The 17,412-nt window shown below is 51.6% G+C and overlaps 6 protein-coding genes across 6 annotated transcripts; 2 read left to right on the top strand and 4 right to left on the bottom strand.

Annotated features, from left to right (window-relative positions):
• The first annotated feature begins 166 nt into the window (after positions 1-166).
• ASPGLDRAFT_47197 (SCO family protein) lies at positions 167-1,116 on the top strand. The gene is made up of 3 exons (XM_022546610.1): positions 167-533; positions 603-927; positions 981-1,116. The coding sequence occupies exons 1-3, from the start codon at positions 291-293 to the stop codon at positions 1,103-1,105; spliced, it is 693 nt and encodes a 230-aa protein (XP_022401025.1). The 5' UTR covers positions 167-290; the 3' UTR covers positions 1,106-1,116.
• On the bottom strand, positions 779-1,791 carry ASPGLDRAFT_322087 (molybdopterin synthase catalytic subunit). The gene is made up of 3 exons (XM_022544145.1): positions 1,196-1,791; positions 1,132-1,137; positions 779-1,073 (listed from the first exon to the last, which is right to left on the bottom strand). Exon 1 carries the CDS (start codon positions 1,739-1,741, stop codon positions 1,208-1,210), a length of 534 nt encoding a protein of 177 aa, XP_022401024.1. The 5' UTR covers positions 1,742-1,791; the 3' UTR covers positions 779-1,073; positions 1,132-1,137; positions 1,196-1,207.
• Positions 1,779-3,984, bottom strand: ASPGLDRAFT_322068 (glycoside hydrolase family 13 protein). Its single transcript, XM_022544144.1, has 2 exons — positions 3,237-3,984; positions 1,779-3,186 (listed from the first exon to the last, which is right to left on the bottom strand). Exons 1-2 carry the CDS (start codon positions 3,706-3,708, stop codon positions 1,901-1,903), a joined length of 1,758 nt encoding a protein of 585 aa, XP_022401023.1. The 5' UTR covers positions 3,709-3,984; the 3' UTR covers positions 1,779-1,900.
• A 475-nt stretch (positions 3,985-4,459) lies between these two features.
• Positions 4,460-7,313, top strand: ASPGLDRAFT_47193 (putative G-patch domain protein). The gene is made up of 7 exons (XM_022546609.1): positions 4,460-4,571; positions 4,684-4,976; positions 5,099-5,174; positions 5,226-5,428; positions 5,475-5,535; positions 5,582-5,928; positions 5,981-7,313. The coding sequence occupies exons 1-7, from the start codon at positions 4,529-4,531 to the stop codon at positions 7,043-7,045; spliced, it is 2,088 nt and encodes a 695-aa protein (XP_022401022.1). The 5' UTR covers positions 4,460-4,528; the 3' UTR covers positions 7,046-7,313.
• On the bottom strand, positions 6,924-8,050 carry ASPGLDRAFT_47192 (uncharacterized protein). The gene has a single exon (XM_022546608.1). It carries the CDS (start codon positions 7,823-7,825, stop codon positions 7,193-7,195), a length of 633 nt encoding a protein of 210 aa, XP_022401021.1. The 5' UTR covers positions 7,826-8,050; the 3' UTR covers positions 6,924-7,192.
• A 476-nt stretch (positions 8,051-8,526) lies between these two features.
• On the bottom strand, positions 8,527-16,739 carry ASPGLDRAFT_35593 (uncharacterized protein; the record flags this gene model as incomplete). The annotated part of the gene is made up of 3 exons (XM_022544582.1): positions 8,527-10,866; positions 15,682-16,301; positions 16,385-16,739. 3 exons carry the CDS (start codon positions 16,737-16,739, stop codon positions 8,527-8,529), a joined length of 3,315 nt encoding a protein of 1,104 aa, XP_022401020.1.
• Between the last annotated feature and the right edge of the window lie 673 nt (positions 16,740-17,412).

Raw genomic sequence — 17,412 nt, 5'->3', positions numbered from 1 at the left:
CACAATTTCACATCCAATCCCGATCACCACCAATCCACCAACTGTCTGTCAGGCACCAGCGCAGAGACAGACAAACCGAAGAAACAATGGCATCCACCTTAAAATCCCTCCCCCGGCTCCTCCCCCGAGCCACCCGCACCACCACCCCAACAATCGCATCCTCCTCCCGCACCATCCCGCGACCCTCCATCCTCCAATCGACACCACTCATCCCCCAATTCCAAAATGCCCCTAACGCCAGCACCAGCCGCACCTTCTCAACAACCTCCCTCCGCGCCCGCGCAAAAACAATGGGCCAGCTGCGCGCCCGCAACTCTACAGGCCCGTTCTCGTGGAAAGCAGCGCTGCTGTTCGTCGTAACTGGAGCAGGAATGATTGTGTACTTCCAGGTTGAGAAGGAGCGATTGGCGAGGAAGCGCGTTGCTGAGATGAGTAAGGGTGTTGGTAGGCCAAAGGTTGGGGGGCCGTTTGTGTTGAGGGATTTGGAGGGGAAGGAGTTTACGGCGGAGGATTTGAAGGGGAAGTACAGTTTTGTACGTTCACATATACCCAGGTTTTGGTTTGTTTTGTTGGTGCATATACTAATACTGGGTGATGGGTAGGTCTACTTCGGCTTCACGCATTGTCCCGATATCTGCCCGGACGAACTTGACAAAATGGCCGAGATCATCGATAAGGTCAACGAGGCGACTGGCGACCCGAGCCTTTTCGTGCCTGTGTTCATCACCTGCGATCCTGTCCGAGACACTCCCGAGGTCCTGCGCGAATATCTGAAAGAGTTTCATCCGGGGATTGTTGGGTTGACGGGGACGTATGACCAGGTGAAGCATGTGTGCAAGATGTACCGGGTGTACTTTAGTACGCCGCGGGATGTGAAGCCGGGAGAGGATTATTTGGTGGATCATAGTATCTATTTCTATCTCATGGGTATGTTCTCCCTTTTCCCCATCGCTCATGACATCGTGTGTTAATGGTGGCAGATCCCGAGAACGATTTCGTCGAATGTATCGGCCGTCAAGATACCCCCGAGTCAGCATCGAAGGTGATTCTGGAGCACATCAACGATTGGAAGCGTGAGGGCCGGTCATTGACCGGTGGACAATAGCTGTAGCTGTACCATATGTACTCTAGTTTGCACTGTACAATATCCCAACTCTGTTAGCCATACCCAAAACCATCTTTCTTTCCAACGTACCCTTAAATCCAATTATTTCAAATTACCATCCCGATCCCTTTCAGTATTCGCCCTCCACTCACTCCCCCCATCCCCAAAAACCTCCCTCTTCCAAACCTCCACCCTCTCCTTACACCTCTCAAGCACCTCTTCCCCACCCCGAAACGCACCCCCCCGATGCCCCGCACTAACACCAACCACAATCGAACACTCGCCAACCGGCACCTCACCCAGCCGATGCGCAATACTAACCCCCAACAGTCCATGCTCTCTAACCGCGTTCTCAGCAATATCCATGAGCGTTTTGAACGCGAGAATCGGGTAGGTCGTGTAGCTGAGTGTTGTGACGGGGCGGTTGTCGAAGGTGTCGCGGGTTGTGCCGAGGAAGAGGAGGTTTGCGCCAGCGGAGGGGGAGGATATGGCGTTGATGTGAGTTTGGGGGTTTAGGGGGGCGTAGGTTAGGGTGAGGTGGATGTTGAGGGAGGGGTGGGTGCGGGTTTGGGGGTAGTTTGATGGGTTTAGGTGGGCTGGTAACTGGTCTTGGTGTTGTGGTGTGGGATCGGACATTTTGGTGGTGTATCTGTGCCTTTGTTTTTTATAGAGTGTAAAGGAAGAGAGAAAGGGAAAGAGGATGTTAATTGCAACTGTTGAGGGGTGAATTGATATGCTTATCAGGTGGGGCTGATATGACGCTCCCATACTAAACTATGTATAGAGGCAGCACAGCTACAGAAGAGCAACAACGGCCTCATACGGCTTCAACGACCACTTCCCTCCCTCAAGTCGCTGAGCAGTCTCCTGCACCCCCTCCCAATTATCCAGAATAACCTCCTTCACATCCTCAATCCCGTTCGCCTTCGCATCCCACTCCCTCGCTGTCTCCGTCCAGTTACACACAACAATCGCCTTCTGGTCGTCATACTGTCTCGTGAACGCGAATATCTCTTGACTATCCCGGTCAACAAGGGTGTAGTTTCCGTACACGAAGATGTCGAGGTACTTCTTGCGGAGGCCCAGCACGCGACCCCAGAATGTGTAGGTGGAATTGGGGTCGTTGATTTGGGTTTCCGCGTTGACGCTGGTGTAGTTCGGGTTGACGGACATCCAGGGTTTGGTGTTGGGCCCGGTGAAGCCGCCGTTAGGTGCGGATGTCCATTGCACGGGCGTGCGGGCGTTGTCGCGGGATTTCTTCTGGTATTCCTGTCGGGCGATGGTTTGTGCATTTGTGTCGGAGGGGCGGTTGCGGACGAGTGGGTTCCAGTGATTCAGGCAGTCGATGTCCTTGTACTCTTCCATACCCCAGGACGGAGGGATGTTTCGCATGCCGATTTCTTGGCCCTGGTACACGAACGGCGTGCCTCCGTGTAGTGCCAGAGCTGTGGCCAGCATCTTGGATGAGATAACGCGGTGCTCTTCTTTGGCGTTTGTGTACCGGTCGATTGAACGGGGTTGGTCGTGGTTCTCCCAGTATAGGGCATTCCAGCCGCCGTTGTCGTACATGAAAGTTTGCCAGCGCTCGAAGAATTCCTTTAGGTCTGTGAGTTTCCAGCTTCCAGGCTCGAACTTATCGTACGTTCCGTGGTCGATATCGACATGTTCGAAATTGAAGATCATGTTGATTTCGTTGCGGTCGTACCGCACGGCCTTCAGCACTTCGTTTGTGTCCTTGACAAACGGCATCTCGCCCACGCTGAATGCATCATATTTCTTGAGGATATCACCCACTCCCTGTAGGTATTCGTGCAATCGTGGTCCGTTGGCATAGTATTTGTCTGCCCATTGCCAAGGGGTCCGTGGATCCTTGACGGGAACGTCTGGGAAGCGTTGGTCCTTGCTGACGAAGTTGATGACGTCCATTCGGAATCCATCAGCTCCCTTGTCAAGCCAGAAACGCATGATATCGTGGACGGCATCGCGGACGGGTGGGTGTTCCCAGTTGAGGTCTGGTTGCTCGGTGGCGTATAGGTGGAGGTAGTATTCGCCCGTCAATTCGTCGTATTGCCAGGCGCTGCCTACGAACAGTAAGAAACCGATCCAATTGAAGCAGATAGGTGAGACATACCTTGGAAATGCGACATCCAATTGTTGGGCGGGTGTCGGTTGCCCTGTTCATCGAACCTAGGAGCCTTCCAGACATACCAATTCCGATACTCATTATCCTTCGAGCTCCTAGACTTCTTAAACCACTCAATCTGATCACTCGTATGGTTCACCACAAGGTCCATAAGAAGCTTCATCCCCCTCTCATGGCACCCCTGGATCAATTTCTCAACATCGGCGACCGTACCGTACTCATCGGCAATGCTGTAGTAGTCGGCAATGTCATATCCCATGTCCACCTGAGGTGACTTGTACGACGGACACAGCCAGACAATGTCCACGCCCAGGTTCTTGATGTAGTCGAGCTTGGAGATGATACCGGGGATATCTCCAATGCCGTCATCGTTGGAGTCTCTGTAGGATGCGGGCCAGATCTGGTAGACGGAGCATTCTTTCCACCAGGCGCGGTGGATTTCATTTCCGGGTTTGGCCATGTTGCTAGCTCACTAAATTGTGTATGAGCAGGAGAAATCAAGTTGAAAGACTGCGTAGAGCTGTATATAAACAGGAGAACAGCTGTCCCTCATCCACCGCGGGGCAGCTCTGCGGAGAAATTATCGGTGGATAACTATGCAAAGCTCCGGCATGTTGACTGCGCTGTGAATGGCGAAGAGCAGATCCACGGGCTGGATTGACCATTTGAGTATGCGACGTGGAAAAAGGACGACAGGAACGGACTTTGGTTGTTGGATTCACTTGTCCGACTGTGATATGCCGTGGAATTAGGGTAGGTTTCTGTGTACGAGTACCCATGTAGCTATTCAACTGGTTGCGATGGATCTGTCTAGGATGGTTAGCCAGTCATTGAGACACAATATGAAGATCAATGAATCAGTAGTCATACACATCGTTCCAATGGCTGAACAGAGGCTCTTCATGTGCTTCTCCGTATGTACGGAGTAGATAGCCATACTTTGTACGCCATTGTATGCCAGTAGCTCGCTGTAACATTGTAGCGAGTCTTACTGCTGAACCCAAGATCCACGTTTCACTGTCTCACACCAGCCAGATCGTCTCACTAAAATTGAACGAGGATTGAAGCTGGGCGTGAATGGTAGGCGGTGCGGATTCTGCCACTCTGCCGTATGCGGTAATCCCCATCTTTCACGGCCGTCGCCTTTTCAGCTCTCCCAACTCTGTTTCTTTTACTGCTCTGTGCAGACTACCATGTCTCATCCGTACGCCAACGACAACAGGTACCCCCCGGGTCCTACCCAACGACCTTATCCTCCCCGCGATAGCCGAGACGGCCGCATGTACGACGACCGTTCTCGATCCCGATCACGCTCGCCTGGCGGTATACGCTCCTCCCCGCACGGTACTACTGAATAGCTGCTTCAATAACCAAGGCACCACATTTATTAGCTTCAACTGAGTTGTTACTGATCTTTGTCCTTGAAACCAAGAAGACCGCCAGCGCTCCGCAGCAGACAGGCAACACGAATTCTCCAGGGATCGCGACTCAAGAAACCGTCGAGACCGAGACCGAGATGACTACCGTCGCCGACCATCGTCGCGCTCACCTCCTCGGCGCGGAAGACCGGCATACAGAGACCTCGACTCGCCCCGGTACTACAGTCGCAGCAGGAGCTACAGCCGCAGTCGCAGTCGGAGCCCTCGACGGAGTCGCGGACCGTATTATGGCCAGGAAAGCAGAGAAGTCATGATGGATGGATTACCGGTGGAGATGGCGGAAGAAGACGTTGGACAACTCCTCCCCTCACTGCACCACAAGATTCAGAGCTGCGCTATACTCCTCCCGTTGTTGATGGCAAGAAGCTGAGATGTGGTTGTCACCGGGCGTCCGGTCGACCCGTTGAACAGATTTCGAATGAACTCAATGAATATTACCATGTCGAGGGTTTGGAAGAGGTTCGGGTGATTCGTGATCGGCAGACGAGTAAGTGAACCGTTATGTTGGATATCGATTTTTTCTAATAAACTCTGCCAGAGGTTTCACGAAGACTGGGATTCCTCAGATTCTGTGATATCGATCATTCGCGCGCGTTCTTGGAGCCCAACTTCCCTTCTATTTATCTCCTTGGACTGAACTACAACGGCGACGACCGCGGAACGAGAGTTCGCGTCGCATATAGCAGAGAGAGGGAAGACCGGGCTCGCGCCAGAGCGGAGGGTGATTGGACATGTAGAATGGTGCGTCAGTTGCTGCCAAACGAATATACGAAACTGACTCCTTCAGTGCGCAATCGTCAACTACTCCACTCGTCAAAAGTGCTTCCGTTGTCAAGCTCCTCGGCCTGGTATGTTGCACTGTCTTCTGTCCACGACATAACTAACAACGAGTAGAAGCTGGCCCGGCCGGTCCACCCGGTATAGCCGCTCCCAAGGTCGAGAATTACGGCGATAACGATGTCGCCCCGGATAACCAAGCCTCCCAGTTCCTCATTTTCAGAGGACTGGAGTCTTCTGTTACAGAAGAGCTTCTAGCCAAAGGAGTTGCCAAGTTGTATAAGCCAGCATCTGGCGGCTCGGATAACTCGTCCAAAACGGAGAAAAAGGGAAAGGTGGCTTCTACGACCGGAGACTCCAACCTGGGAGCCCGGGAGGGTTCTATCCGCCGTGTTTTGCTGGTGAGAGACCGTAGGACCAACGAAAGCTGGCGATACGGCTTTGCGGAATTCGCTACAGTTCAGGTATGTGTCTTTATCATCCTTTACTTCCTAACTAATAACCCTCTCCCTTCAGGATGCACAAGCCGCCGTGACCCGCCTCAATTCCTTTGAGAAATTCACCATCTCGTCCAGGCCGGTCCTGGTCAGTTACATCCACGCCGGTGTATTCGTGCCGGTGATGAATCTGACGGCAGCCACGGAACGATTTACTTTTAGCCCTCTGATGAACCCATCATTGAAGCTCATGTATTGGGATGAAGAAGGCTACGTCACAGAACTCACGGTGTCGCCTGCAGAATCAGACAACGCCCAGGGACAACCCAAAGGCGACGCAACGACTGTTCAAGAGCAAGCGAAAACCAACAAAGATCCCGAAAAGAGCAAAAAGAGAAAAGCAGACGCCAACGCCAACGCTGGAACCAAGAAAGTTGTACCGTCGCATTTGCAGTTCTGGAGTAATCGCCATGCAGAACTGCACGGCATCAAGAAGAAGAACCTCGACGAAACTGCCCCTGGAGAATCCGGTTCAGACGGTGGTTCTCCTTCCGACGCAGCACCGCCCTCCCAGTCATACGCAGACTTAACCCGCAACTGCTGCTATCTCTGCATGCGCCAATTCAAAACCCCAGTAGAAGTCAACCGCCACGAACGCCTCAGCCAACTCCACCGCACAAACCTCCAAAACGAAGACCTAGTCACCAAAGCAACAAACAAACTCGTCAAACACGGCATCATCCCACCAACACCCGAATACCGCGACCGCGCAAGAGAACGCCGCAAGGCCTTCGGCAGCACCAAACCACCCACAACCACAACCACAAAGACCAAACCCACCGCCCCAGCTCCACCCAAAGAGAAAGAAGAAGAAGAAGAACACCCCGTTCAACAACCATCGAAGGGCGCCTCACTGCTAAGTAAAATGGGCTGGTCGGCTGGTTCTGGTCTTGGTGCTCAGGGGACGGGGATGACGGCGCCGATTGCGACGGAGGTTTATGCGCAGGGTGTTGGGTTGGGTGCGCAGGGGAGTAAGATCGGGGATGCTGTTGAGGAGGCGGGGAGGAATACGAGGAATCGGTATGATGAGTTTTTGGAGAAGACGAGGCAGACGGCGAGGGAGAGGTATGAGCGGCTGGAATAGGTTTATATGGGATTCAGGATAGCGCAATGGATAACCGTCTTCGTCATTCGTTACTAATTGTACATTGTATTATTTGCATGAGTGGCGTAGCATGTTTACTCGTACATCCATCCTCCATCGTCCATCCAACACAAAAACCAACCGCAATCACCTCTCACTCTTCCCCCCCTCCGTCCGCGCCCTCTCCTCCAAAATCTCCCTCTTCTTCTCCTCATACCCTTTCAACCCCAACGTCTCAACAACCCACCTCTCAATCGCCTTCTCCGCCTCCACATCCTCCTCCTTCCCACTATTCACCTCCCCACCCCAAACCCCATCAACCCCCTCCCCAGTCCCCTCCTCCACAATAAACCGTCTCGTAATCCTCCTCGCATCCTCAACATCATTAACACCCAATTTCCACATCACACCCCCCGTCCCCACCATCGCGAAAGATACCACGTTGATTGTGGCGAGGTTGAATGCTTCGAAGGCGTCGAGGGCGCCGTTGACGGGAGGGTGGTGGTAGGTGGAGGAGGTGTAGTAAGGGGGGATGGAGGTTAGGCGGCGGGCGCGGAGGGCGCGGCGGGTTAGGTAGAGGGAGAGGGTTAGGAAGGTTGTGCCTGCGAGGAGGAGTTTTAGGGGTCGTTGGGGGAATTGGGAGTCTTTTTGAGGTTGTTGGTTTTCGGGTTGGTTTTGGGGAGGGGTGGTGGTGGTGGAGGGTTGTTGGTCATTTGGTTTGGCGGGTTCGTTGGATGGAGATGAGGATGAGGGCTTGGAGCCCCAAAGTGAGGAGAGCATTGCGTCCGTGGTGTTTGTGGGGTTCTCTGGTGGTTTATTTTTGGTCTCTGATCTGTGGATGTGGATGTGGATGTGGTTCAGGTTTGCGGTTTGTTTGCTCTTCGCTCGTTGCTCGCCCGTTGGACAGATTGTGAAACCAAGCTATCAATGATTCAAACAGAACTTCACTAAGAATGTAGAACAGGGTCAATCCCGCGATTTGAACACAAAAACACAATTGACCGAAGAAAAGAGAAGACGAGAGAAAAGATGGATGAGTGAAGTTCGTTTCGGAGATAGAGCTTATCCCCGGTGAGTCACGTGAGTCATACTTATGCCTTAGGCAGAATACGTAGCTTGACGAGGAATTGGAGAGGATTGGTCTACAAAAGAGTACCAGATGCAGGAGACAATTCATTAGGTCTATATGCAAGGACAAGGACCCATGCTATGTAACAAACAATTAATAACAACCAGGACCAGGTATACCATATCAACAGCCGGAAAATAGACAAAAAAAAAAAAAAAAAACAAAAGACAAGAAAAATGCCGGTCATGAGCACGAGCATGTCTATGCTATACGATGCTCCCGACGATCCGCATATGTACGCCTGTCCAACATAAACAAAATAAGAAAAAAAGAACAAAAAAACAGATATTAGATCTATCCAGCAAAAGCCACCAAATCACAACCCGAAATGTAAACAGCAGAAATCAATCGATCAGTGACTAGCCCGACTATTCCGACTAGCCCGACTAGGCGTCGTCCTCGGCTCGTCTTCTTCCATCACATCGCTAAGACGCGTCGGATGGCGATGGCGCGGTGTGACAGAGTCCCAGCTCCAGCCTCCAGACGTCGGGGGGTAATTGTACACCGGCGCAGAGGTTGTAGGCGCGGAAGGAGAGGCAGAAGTGCTGGGGACGTAGCTGCCCTCCGGGCCGATGTCTTCTGGATCGTAGTCGTCGCTTTCTTCGGACATGGTGCCTGGGTAAACGATTGGACGGCCTTGGGAATCACGCTGGTAGTGTGTGTATTCTTCGTCGCCGGGCTCGCTGCCCTCTACGCTTTGGCCGTACTCCGGGTCGGAGGTCGCGCGGGTATGGCCTGGGACGGTTGCGTTTTCAGGACGGTAGAAGTGGCCCGGGTAGGATGGTTGGGGCTGGGAGGCTGGGGTTGTTGACACGGGATCGGTTTTGCGCACGGTTTCCGAGAAAGGGTCACTTCCTGTTGGCGAGGGTGGTTGGTCATCGTAGTACTGGGCTTCGCCTGTGTCGGACATTTTCATAGCTGCGTCGCGCGCGTAGCGGTCCTCGTTCTCTTCCGTCGAGGAGTAGTTAATCGGGTGCTGGCGGCTGGGGATCATAGGGACGACTTGGACGCCGCCGACGAGAGTTGGTTCGCCGTTGCGCAGGGAGGCAGTTCGATCGCGTTCTTCTTGTTCACGGCGGCCGAGCTCTTCCCAGGCGCGACGGGCTTCGTCTTTGGAGATTTGGAGCTCGCGACGCATTTCTTTGACTAGGTCGTCGACTCGTCTTTTGTCGGACTCGGCTTTTTGGTAGGATGCGACTGCTTCTGCGCGGGTCTGGCGTTCAGTTTGGATTTGGCGTTCTAGTTCGGCTTGGAGTTCTTTGGCGCGTTCTTGTTCAGCGCGGGTGTCGAAGAACCAGCGTTGGAATTTGCGCTCGGAGGAGGCTCGTAGGCGTTGCAGTTCGACCACCGCGTGGAATAGATTGGCGCCGGCAGCGGAGAGGTCTGTGACTTGACGGGCCATCTGTTGGCTCAAGGGATCACGCTCCAAGGCTTCGTTGTTTTGCTCCAGCTTGCGGATCCAGTAACCGGTCAATCCTTCCCAGTGGGAGGACAGTGTTTCCCATCGTTCAAACGCGTGCGGGAAAGCCACACGGCGAGGCTCCTGAGAAGCATCTGCTGGTTTGGTGGCACCAGGCTGCTGCGGCTTTGGCTGCGAACCAGGAATTGGCTGAGCGGACGACGGAGGCGGTCCTGGCTGACTCCCACTCCTACGGTGACCAGCCCCGGCCGAAGCAGTAGGTCGGCGTTGCGACATTCGATCAACGCCAGCAGCGTACGGCTGCTGCTGAGCAGGGGATTGCGGCTGCGGCTCCTGCTGCTGCTGCTGTTCTCGATCTCTCGCTTCTTGCTCTGCTTTGCGACGACCTTCTCGTTCTCGACGCTGTCTCATGATATCCGTAGGTGTTCGCACACCGCTGGGCGGGTTCGTGTTGACCGGCACGGGACGGGGCGCACCATTCTGTACCCGACCATGATTTGCAGCACCTGCACTACCTAGAGCGGTGGCAGCGGGGGCTACACCAACCAAGTCCGACATGGGTGCGTTCACTTCGTCCCAATCGATAGTAAAGGGAAACGGTTTGCGAAAGGCTTCCTCGAGGGTCCAAAGGACGGCAGACGCGGTAGTTGGCGAGACGTGCGTAGATCGACGAGGCCAATCAGAATTGTTGAATCGCTCGTAGGAGTCTTCAACAACGGAGTGGTCGTCTTCGGACTGCGCTTCTGAGAGTGCTGGACGCGGAGGCGGAGGCGGAGGCGGAGGCGCGGTTGCGTTTCTGCTTGTCGGAGCAAGAGGCGCGGGATAAACAGAGACGGGGATCGATTGCTCTATGTACTGATGATGACCGGACACATCGACGGACAGCGCTCTCCGGTGGGACAGACGCTGTTGTTGTAGCTGCTGCTGGAGCTGCTGCTGGTGAATGTCCGATGACCGAGGAGACCTCCGTAACGTGCGGGAGCTGTCTGAGACAACACTCGACGAGCGACGAAGAAGAAGAAGCGGGTCTTGAGAAGCAAAAACAGTAGAAGCAGGACGCGAAGCAGCCTGCTGCTGGCGTTGTCGTGAATCAGTCGTAAAGGTCGTGGCAGGGTCGTAAACTTCGTAGGCCTCGTCAAACGCGCCGGAAAGGTCGGTGGAAGACACCGCTGGAGGTGAGGGAGAAACGGGGGAGTAAAAGGACGACAACGTGGAATTGGGCTTAGCAATGAATACTAGACCGCCACAAGGATCCCCAGCCTCTCGGAGCTCCTGATGTCAGGCTCTTTTCCTGGTGAAACTGATAGACGCGATCTAGGCTGGGAGCAACGCGGGAAAAGACGAGGCAATCGACCGGAATGTGGGTATTTCTGAGCCTTTCAGACGATTCAGAGAGCGTAGAAACACAAAAGGAAGGAAAGAAAAAAGAGATAAAAAGGAATTGGCGTGGCTGGTCGAATCAAAACGCAGGCGTTTGTAGCAAGGGAAAAAAATATTGCGATGGCTGGGAGTGCACTGGTTACTGGTCACCTCATGCTGAACTCGGTTCAATGGAGCCGATCCGCCTGTGAGCTTCACTTTGTCGGACTAAAGCGACAGTCTCTGGTGTTATATTATATCAATTGCAGTTATATCCATTCAATGTTGTGGTGAAGCGCAAGGGAGAACAAGAGGTGAGGCGAGGGAAAAACGTGGCCGCGGCGGTGGATGCGACAACTCAGCATTACTCGTTTTCTATTACAGAGTATTCTTATTGAATTGTCTCTCCAAGGGGTTCATCCTGTTATTGTTAATTTCACTGTACCACGGGTCTAACCCAATGGCTTATCGGGGAAACCATGGACGAACTATAGATCTATCCACCATTCCCGAGGCCTGTATACTAATTGCGTAGACCCTATAACCACCACGCAAGGAATACCACATGGCCCCTTAGTGTATGAGACTGATACAATACACTCATACTTGCAGTGAATGTTGCATTTATCTACAATTGGCTCTCAGTCGCTTCATCCATTCACAGCCGTGACCAGCAATATCCGAGCTCTTCTACCTTTTAACATACAGGTACTCGGAATACTGTCAACATGCATATCAGACTCAATATGCGATCAATTGGCGTTACGGTACCATTTGATCGATTAGGTGCTAATTCAGCATGCACGTATTTGCAGTCACAAATCATGGTTCGAAGCAGGGCTTTCTTCCCAACACGATCCTCATACGCTCAGTTGGAGCAGCAGCATCTCTCCGGTCTTACAGCTCTAACATTGATACGAATAATAGTGGTTCCTACATAACAGCACACAAATGCAATGAGGAGCAGACATATGGTACCTCTCATGGGTACATGCCCTGGTTTGAAACCTCGTGCCAGGACATGATGTCCGACAACCTATCCATCGCGTACGCTCCAATCTCTGAGTAGATCTTACTGACAGTTGGCCGTATCCAGCTTACAACTGGAATGAAATAAATACACGTGGAACAGAGGAGATTGAACAATGTTCACTCTTCCATTCTTCGTCATTCTGTGCGTGTGACTCTTGCTGTGTGCCGGTCATTATATTGTGTGTCCTTTCGTGAAAGTCCTGTCTTGTCCCCGATTTACGCACCGAGATGAGCGCAAAAAAACTCAGTGCTTCATTTGTTTAGCGGGGATATCGATATAGCTGGTGGGCAATAAAAGCTTGTGAATATCTGTCCATCTTCAACAAGCGAGATTACACATGCAAAGCCGGGCTATTGCGATGAGTCGATTTCACGCCGAATATATCCCACAGCGTCAGAACTAGTACAAAACAGTTTCCACACACTACTCTGTCTAGCGTTATGCCATCACGACAGACTTTAATGGCTTTCACACGAGCAAATTCACAAACGCACGGTACGTATTCGTGTAACTGCCAAAAGCAAATTGAGGCATACGAAACATGCTCAACATGTCACGACTATATTTTTCCGAGGAACGTTTATGCTGGAAGATTTTGACCGTAGAGAGTCACAAGTCAGGGGCTCAAACAAGACAGCAAATGGGAACCCCAGAGACGATTCAGGGTAATAACCGAAGCTAATAAGGGCCACTTTCTCTAAAAGCACCCCCCCCTAACCAAAACGTCATGGGCCTTCCCGGCGTGGCAACACCGAATACTGAGAATGGAACTAAATAGGGAAACCCGTGGATAGGTACTCCTCGGAAGACGCAGATTACGATGACCAGCTTATCCGGTGCTCTATACTGTATCCCGGACATTGAAAAAGAGAGTTAGAGAGGACCACATCATCATATGCAAATTTGATGTGGAAAGCTCGCCAGCCTTCAAACTAGTAGCTGCGGCACCATAGCATAATGACATCCGCATACGGGCTTCTATCGTTCCAATATTGGAATGCAATGGTTCTTGGATAATGTGAAGGATGAAGCTTCCTTTACATGCTGCATTTCTCATCACTCAGCTATCAATTCTGACACAAGTCTTCACGAAGCCATACAAAGTTCCGGCCATCTGTTCACCAAAACTCCAACCTACCATTGGATCCTGGTACGACAGTGCCTGGTTGATGAACGCCAGGCAAGCCTGATGGACTGGGTAGTTTCCGATACTCCATAAAACGGGTTCTTCCATATCACATAAAATGTATGCTATGGAATCAATTAGCCACCGATTCTGCGCATCTATGGAAACCCCCTGTCATCAAGATTGTTCACATCTGCGCTAGCGCAAATTTATTTGACCGTTTCCAGGAAAAGGGAAATCGAATAACGACGGCCAGCCCAGATGGTTTCGTGTGACGAGAGCATCAAAGTTTGGCTAAATTGGAATGGTTGACAAGCTATTCAAAGCCGAGCCAAGACAGCTATCTCTCTACCAGCAGGTAGAAAACTTATTCTACTGTTCCTATTGTTTGCGCGCCATTCTTTGTGACTCGACAGGGCTGTAGCCCTGCACGGCACGACATGCTGGAAGACGTGCCCATAACAGAGAACGATGCCTGATATGGCACGTTCTTCTCGAAGGCTAAAGCACATTCGGAGGCACACCATATAGCCTGCCACCATTGCACCTCGGTGAGTTGAGTTGCTCTGCGATGAAGCCTATATCATGAGCAGAGCTAGCTTGGATTGGTACGAAAGGGAGGTCACATTGTGGTGGATTCCCACAGCTGAGTCAATTTAGTGGTGGTACTTATCTTAGTAGCAATAGCCAGGCGGCAGAAGTTGTTTACTTCACGCCCAGTTTGCATCAAAAAGTGAACAAGAAGCCAAGATAGTCTTCGGATGTCGGAGAGTAAAAGAAATACCGCAGGCTGCAGCGCCTGATTAACAAAGCAGGGCATGGACTAACTAGCATGCGTGCGACCCTTTAAGGGTCAGACAATACAAATGCGACGGCACGAGTCTGGAAAGTGAAAGCAATGCCTACCAATCCTGGCTAGGAGCGTTGAGTTCAGATACTGACAAAAGAAGGAGTTGTTTTCCGGTGGCAAAGAGCGTGCAAGACCACCAGAAGACTCACTGGATTGTTCTACTTGCAAAATACCGATGCCGATGTCATCCGTGCGAATCCATATGGGCTACAATAGTGGCGGCCAGAGTGCAACTGACCGCAGCCCATGAAGTGAAGATCATGAAGAACCAATCAATAAGAGTGTACTGGGCCTTTGAGATGACTTAGGCGGTAGGACGACCATATAGTGCGGTATTATCTCTTGGGTGAATGAAGTAAATGTCAACGAGGGCGTACCCATTTTCGTCCGCGCGCTATGATCCGATCCCAAACGTCAGAAAATGTGGCGCGAGAGCTCCACAGACATAAACCAGACCTCTGCTTTCGCCCCACGGGGGTCTTGGAGAGCTCGTAGGGTACATGGAAAGCGGCGCAAAAGTTCTTCATTGCTAAAGAAGGCAATGATGATAACAGATCTGGGCAAATTGTGTCTCACACAACCACTCGTCTAACCAAACGCAGAGCATCAATGCAGCCATCTCAATCTCATCATTGATCTAGTGAAATGCTAGACGTGAAGAGGATCTGGACGGGGCAAGCAAAGCCGAGATAGAATCACTCAGTCACAAAGGCCGCAAAGCGTTGGCCAAGTGAGGAATTACTGGTACACTATGCAGTACCACATGCTAATTCGGATTGGCGGACCGGCATATAAACTAACCTTGGCGCTAGTATTGCGAAAAAGAAGGAATTAGTCTGATAACATGACCGCTTTACAGAGTAATCCGGGAGGGCGCCCACAGCAATTCCAAAAGTTCAATACGGCCACTAGGCTCGCGTTTGGGTCACCTGCTTTAGTCTTCGACGGCCCCTAGAAGTTGCCAGAAAAACCATCAAGTTCCCGTACAGTTTTCATAGGATTGACAATCCGGGAAATATGATGTGTTTCTTTTAGAAATTGCCAACAGCGGCATAATTCCATCCGATGCGTACAATGACGAATAAACTGGGTCACTGGATTTCTCTTACCAGATACAGACCACTGGAAGACATATGCGGGCTCTGACTGGTTCCAACGCGTATCAGTTGTTTGTCCGCGTTTGCGTGCGTTTGTGCAGGGCCCGATCGAACACACCGCTACAATCGAACAAACTGCAAGGTTATCGAAGCCGTGAGTAGTAACCATATGCCAAGAAGCACAGTACTGTTGGTAACGGCGTCAACGTGGCAGTTCGTATCGCGCATTAAGTCGGTGTATGTGCTTGCATGAGGTTATCTTTACCAGTTGAGTTTCTTTATGTAGGTTCCCGAGGTTCTATGCGGGGATTATGCGTGGTGTGCTGGCTTTGCATTGAGGATCTTATGGGGTTGTTTTGCGAGTTGGGGGAGAGGGGTACTACTACGGAAGATACGAGGAAAAGGACAGGGGCATATTACTACTATGTGGTGACTGAGATACTGTACTGGGTATTAATCATGATCATGTTGAACTAGAATAGGTAACTAACTACTGGGGGTATCGCAAACAATGCAGACAAACAGGCTATGCTTAACAAATCCAAACCCAAAGCAAAGAACAATTAGAGTAACTTTTCCCAACCACGCTTTTACTTCCCTCACTTCTCTCACTTCATTTCACCACCTCCTTCCCCTTCCCCTCTCCCTCCTCCACAGGCGGCGGACACTCAGGCCACACACACCACGTCACCGTAATAGCCCCCTTCAACGCCATCGCCAACCACAAACCCGCAGCAAGTCCATGATGCCTCGCCATCCCACCACCCGTCATAGCCCCAAGGAATAATGCAAGCACAAACCCTATCTTTCGATTCCTCTTCGGGTTCTCCCTCCACCCATGAAACAACTTCTTATCAAGAAAAATATCACACATAACCGCCGACAACGCAACAGTAATAATCTCGGGGAACCCCAGAAACTTCGACGCCAGGATCTGGCCGGCGGCCTGGAAGGCGAGGAGTGCGATGGCGACGTCTTGTAGCCAGCGGGTGGGATCGCCGGATGGTGTTTCGCCGATGGCGTCTGTGTGGGCGAGGATGGCGGCGACCATGATGAGGATTGTTTGGAGGGCGAAGGAGGAGATCATTGTTATGCGGCGCAGGGGGCCGAGCATCCAGGAGCCGGCGATGAAGCAGAAGGTGCCGAGGAGGAAGGCACCGACGGCGATTAGGGCTTTGACCCAGAGTTTGTCTTGGTGGTGCAGGTTGCCGCAGACGCCGAGGGCGAGGTTGATTATGTTTCCTGTGGGGTGTTAGTGGTGTATACTTATGTAGAAGAAGGAAGGAAGGTGGGATGGGGTGGGTTGGGTTGGACGGCATGCATACCTGTTTGCATGCTGGAGAAACTGCTCCAAAAAGTAAATGAAAGACCATCGACGAGACCGCTCACAAAGCCGCACGAGATAAGAATAGCTTCCGTCCAGTTTCGATCAATATCGGAAAGAAAATATTTCCCGAGCTTTGATCTTTTGGACGGAGCAGGGCTTTCGGCTTCGTCGTTTAAGGTATCTGCAATAGATACATTGGTGCTCCCAGCCAACGGGTTGGAGTAAGGAGAGCAACCCTGCTTTTCCAGATCATCGGATCTGGAATAGATCCCTCGGCTTCCTGAGAGCTCAGTCAGGCCGTCCCTGTTTGGGGAATTGTCAACAAAAGTCAAATTCCGTGGAGCCTCGAACATCTTGATTCTTTGGTTCCTGTAAATCTTGGTTGTGTGAAACAACCAAAAGGGACGGGTTTACCATATATAGGGTTAGGCAACGCCACCACAGAGACTATAGGGGTAGATAGAAAGCAAAAAATAAAATAAAATAAAATAAAAAATAAAACACTGTTGTCAGTGCTTTCTTGGCCGAGCAATGCCAATGTTATTGCTTCTTCGACGCCCGTGCTCGGTCTGAAACAGGATCGCTTGTTATCAAGCAGGAATAGACCTGTCTGGCCATGCGAAGTGATCGAAACAGGGAATTGGTCATGAGCTCAACAGCGAATGACGAATCCCAATGGCACTGTGTGAAGGGGATGGATAAGCATTTCTAGGCAAGCCAAGACCGGTGGGTGGGATCTTCCATCATTGATACTAGTGGCAAGACGCATGCCTAGAGGTCAGAATATAGATGGGATGTGTATACTCGTCCATTGCAACCTATCATTGCAGTACGCGTCCATGTCAAAGCGACTGTCGTTTGCTTTGCCCCTGTGTGACATGCTAGACGAAATCTTTCCAGCAGATGGCCATGGCGTGTAGCAGGATCCGGACGTTTGCATAGTTCGACCGGGGTATACAATCGCTTGAGCGCAAAGACCAGGGAATGGTGTTTTCTGAATCCCACGCGCGTCAATTCATCTCCGTT

This window comes from Aspergillus glaucus, assembly GCF_001890805.1.
Source record: "Aspergillus glaucus CBS 516.65 unplaced genomic scaffold ASPGLscaffold_10, whole genome shotgun sequence".
In the NCBI taxonomy this organism is placed as follows: domain Eukaryota; kingdom Fungi; phylum Ascomycota; class Eurotiomycetes; order Eurotiales; family Aspergillaceae; genus Aspergillus; species Aspergillus glaucus.
The sequence above is the reverse complement of the archived record's forward strand: the minus strand, read 5'-3'. Positions and strand labels throughout refer to the sequence as shown.

Excerpts from the sequence above, each read along its gene's own strand:
- ASPGLDRAFT_47197 (XM_022546610.1), top strand. The coding sequence starts at position 291 with ATGGGCCAGCTGCGCGCCCGCAACTCTACAGGCCCGTTCTCGTGGAAA. Across the intron at positions 534-602 it reads TGAAGGGGAAGTACAGTTTT|GTCTACTTCGGCTTCACGCA; the intron begins GTACGTTCACAT and ends GGTGATGGGTAG. Across the intron at positions 928-980 it reads TATCTATTTCTATCTCATGG|ATCCCGAGAACGATTTCGTC; the intron begins GTATGTTCTCCC and ends TAATGGTGGCAG.
- ASPGLDRAFT_322087 (XM_022544145.1), bottom strand. The coding sequence starts at position 1,741 with ATGTCCGATCCCACACCACAACACCAAGACCAGTTACCAGCCCACCTA.
- ASPGLDRAFT_322068 (XM_022544144.1), bottom strand. The coding sequence starts at position 3,708 with ATGGCCAAACCCGGAAATGAAATCCACCGCGCCTGGTGGAAAGAATGC. Across the intron at positions 3,187-3,236 it reads TTGGATGTCGCATTTCCAAG|GCAGCGCCTGGCAATACGAC; the intron begins GTATGTCTCACC and ends TACTGTTCGTAG.
- ASPGLDRAFT_47193 (XM_022546609.1), top strand. The coding sequence starts at position 4,529 with ATGTACGACGACCGTTCTCGATCCCGATCACGCTCGCCTGGCG. Across the intron at positions 5,175-5,225 it reads GATTCGTGATCGGCAGACGA|AGGTTTCACGAAGACTGGGA; the intron begins GTAAGTGAACCG and ends AAACTCTGCCAG. Across the intron at positions 5,429-5,474 it reads GTGATTGGACATGTAGAATG|TGCGCAATCGTCAACTACTC; the intron begins GTGCGTCAGTTG and ends TGACTCCTTCAG.
- ASPGLDRAFT_47192 (XM_022546608.1), bottom strand. The coding sequence starts at position 7,825 with ATGCTCTCCTCACTTTGGGGCTCCAAGCCCTCATCCTCATCTCCATCC.